Raw genomic sequence first — 2,743 nt, 5'->3', positions numbered from 1 at the left:
GCCCAGAAATGCAAATAAACACGCAAATTTAAAATACATTTACTTCTATAGAAAACTGATGGTACAGCTGGAGCTGCTTTGGCATGTTCCCCTCCTCAGGCAGGACTCACTGGGAGCTCAGCCTGCACAGGGCTGCGGTGCCCACAAGGCAGGAGGTGGGATTTTGTCCCCTAAATCATAGACCCAGGAGCACCAAGAGCTCGGCTTTGCAGGAAGCACGTCTCTGACCGATGTGCAAAACAAAAATCTCTGCAGAGACTTGGCACTGACTCTCAGGAAACCAAAACGTGCATTCACATACCCCTTTTAGCTGCCCTGTCCCTACAGCAGCTGTTTGCTCAGGAGTACACAACTGCACAGCATCACTGGAGAAATCAGCTTCCAATCCTGCCTAAATCAGACTCCTCCTCACCCAGCACCACCTCACAAGCTCTACTGCCATGTTATTAATCTAATGGGCATGGCCTGATGCTTCCCAGCCCCCACAGTCTACACCAGCAGCCCTGGAAGTGGAAGCTGTCCCTCACCTCACCTGTCAAGGTTTCTTATGAGGCAGAGGTTGAGGGTGTCTAAGACATCTGGGATCAAGGGGAGAGGCCACGCTCCATCCCAGCCTCCAGTCTCCTCCCCAGCACTGCAGGAACCCCTGGAAAGTTGCCCAAGAGCCAGCAAGAGCAGCTGCAAAGCACTGGAGCAAGGCGAGATTATCTTACACTTCGGTACACGCAATGGAGCATCAGAGGGGACCAGCTGGTGTCAGTGAGGACTCACCCACCCCAGCAGACCCAGATCACAACCACCATCGGTTAACAGCAGCTCTTTATGCAGCACAGCCATGCCCCCAAAATAAAAGCAGCTCTCTACAGGGCCCAGGGTTACTCTGGGGAGGTCAGATCAAGCATCCGGTTATGCTGCTGCTCACCAACAGCCTGTCCCACCCCAGTCCTGCTAGGGACTAAACTTTGAGATTTTAATTAACTGCAGCTGCCATTAATTGAATTCCAGCTCTCAACCACCACAGCAGTGTGCAACTTTTAATTTATTCCTTTCTGAACAAAGATCACTGTGGGCTGCCCAAGGAGGATCAGAGCCCTGGGAGCGAGGGCAGAAAGTTCCGGGAGCAGCAAACCCGCCACGAGGAGCCACGGGTTTGTGCAGGGCGGCGCCAGCTGGTCCCAAGCCAGCACCTCAGGACAGGGCTGGCTCTACCGGTTGAAGACAAGCTTGCAGCAGAGAAGAGGACCTGGCTGTCATGCTGCCCACCCAGCCCAGCCGGCGTGGGCTGAATCTGCTGAGGCAAGGGGACTTCTGGGAACCTCACATTCATTTTCTCCTCTGCACAGAACAAGAGCTTCTTCATGTTGGTGCCTTCCAAGGCTGCTGGACTCTCAGAGGCAGTCTGCAAAACCTCCATTGTGCTTGCTTGCTTTTTTTCAGCTTTCTTGGACATTTGCTCTTCCATCTGACCAGAGTCCCTGTGTGGGTGTTGCTGGGCTCAGCTCCTGCACATCACCATTTCCAATATCCAGCTCCACCTGTATCCCTGTTGGCTGCAAGGAGAAACAGAGAGGAGGTTAACCCCATGCTGCTGGAACTCTAAGGGCCAATCTGTACGTTACTTCACCTTCCCCAGAGCCAAAAAAATCCCAATTACACCCTCTTGAGGATTTCTTTCAGCTAGTGCCCTCATTTTAACGGGGTTTGCTGTACCTAGAGGAACACAAAGATACAAATAGAGAATGCAATTTAGCAAAGAAAGAACATCTTGCTCCGAGATATCCCCAGATACACCACTATTCAGCACATCCATAATGCGTTTTTGCTGCCCAACATGCCACCACATCCAAACCCATTTGGATGAGGCTGCAGAGTGGGCTCAGAGCCAGGAGGCTCATGCAGCGCAGCAGGATTCAAGCCAAAGTCATCTCTGCAGGCGTTTGAGCCGGCTCTGCGAGACCCTCATAGCTCATGTGCCATCAGGACAGCAACACAAGCGCAAGGAACACAGTGTCACACACTTAATGTGCCTAGAAATACAAGCTCTGGCTGTTGGGAACAGATTCTCTTCCACAGGTCGCAGCCAGGCTGCACTCGCTCCTCTCCCACTGCCACGGGTCACCCAGCGAGGCCTGACCCTGCCCTGCCCACCAAAGGAACCCCCCTCTGCTCCAAAGCCACATCACCTATTGCTGCTCCTCCACTGCCAGCGGGACTGCTCCGGGGAGCCTCACCTGCCGCGGCGACTTTGCCAAGGAAGCCAGGCGCTGAGTGGTGGCTTTCTCCCAGCTGGCTTCTTTGCTCTCCAGCAGCACCCGGGTGCTGGGCACAAAACTCCAGGAGCGGCCGAGGGCTGGCTTCAGGAGACCAGTGCCGCTGTCCCTTGTCACCTGGTTAGTCACCTGCGGCACAAACAGACTTATCAGTGCCACCCAGTGCCAGTGTCACGCAACACCCAAGGCAACCAGGAGATAACAACCAGTCTGCTACTTCTAAGATATTTTTTCGTTGCCATCCTGAGCCCTCATTCTCAGCACACCCCTCCAGAGCCGTGCAGCTGTCCCAGACACGTCCTTGGCCAGGAGCTCGCTCTTGGATCAGTGTGCTGCACTGACCTCCGGTGCAGGAGCCACCTGCGCAGTTTAGCTTGGGGCTCCCAAGGATCCTTCCAGGCACCTCGTCCTTATCACTTTATCACTCACCAGAGCAAGGGGCAGATGTGTCCCAATGCCTTCCAGTGCCAGGT

General features: G+C 54.3%; 1 protein-coding gene across 1 annotated transcript in view; it reads right to left on the bottom strand.

Moving 5' to 3' along the window:
• Nucleotides 1-1,467: 1,467 nt before the first annotated feature.
• Nucleotides 1,468-2,743, bottom strand: part of RAD51D (RAD51 paralog D) — a gene marked incomplete at its 3' end in the record, with an annotated part of 5,628 nt that continues 4,352 nt past the window's right edge. The window contains exons 8-9 of the mRNA XM_009876672.1: nucleotides 2,232-2,399; nucleotides 1,468-1,550 (exon numbers count right to left, since the gene is read on the bottom strand). Of these exons, the coding sequence (XP_009874974.1) occupies nucleotides 1,468-1,550; nucleotides 2,232-2,399 (251 nt within the window). The remainder of the gene's footprint in view (nucleotides 1,551-2,231; nucleotides 2,400-2,743) is intronic.

Source organism: Apaloderma vittatum, unplaced genomic scaffold (genome assembly GCF_000703405.1).
Source record: "Apaloderma vittatum isolate BGI_N311 unplaced genomic scaffold, ASM70340v1 scaffold38770, whole genome shotgun sequence".
NCBI lineage: Eukaryota > Metazoa > Chordata > Aves > Trogoniformes > Trogonidae > Apaloderma > Apaloderma vittatum.
The sequence above is the reverse complement of the archived record's forward strand: the minus strand, read 5'-3'. Positions and strand labels throughout refer to the sequence as shown.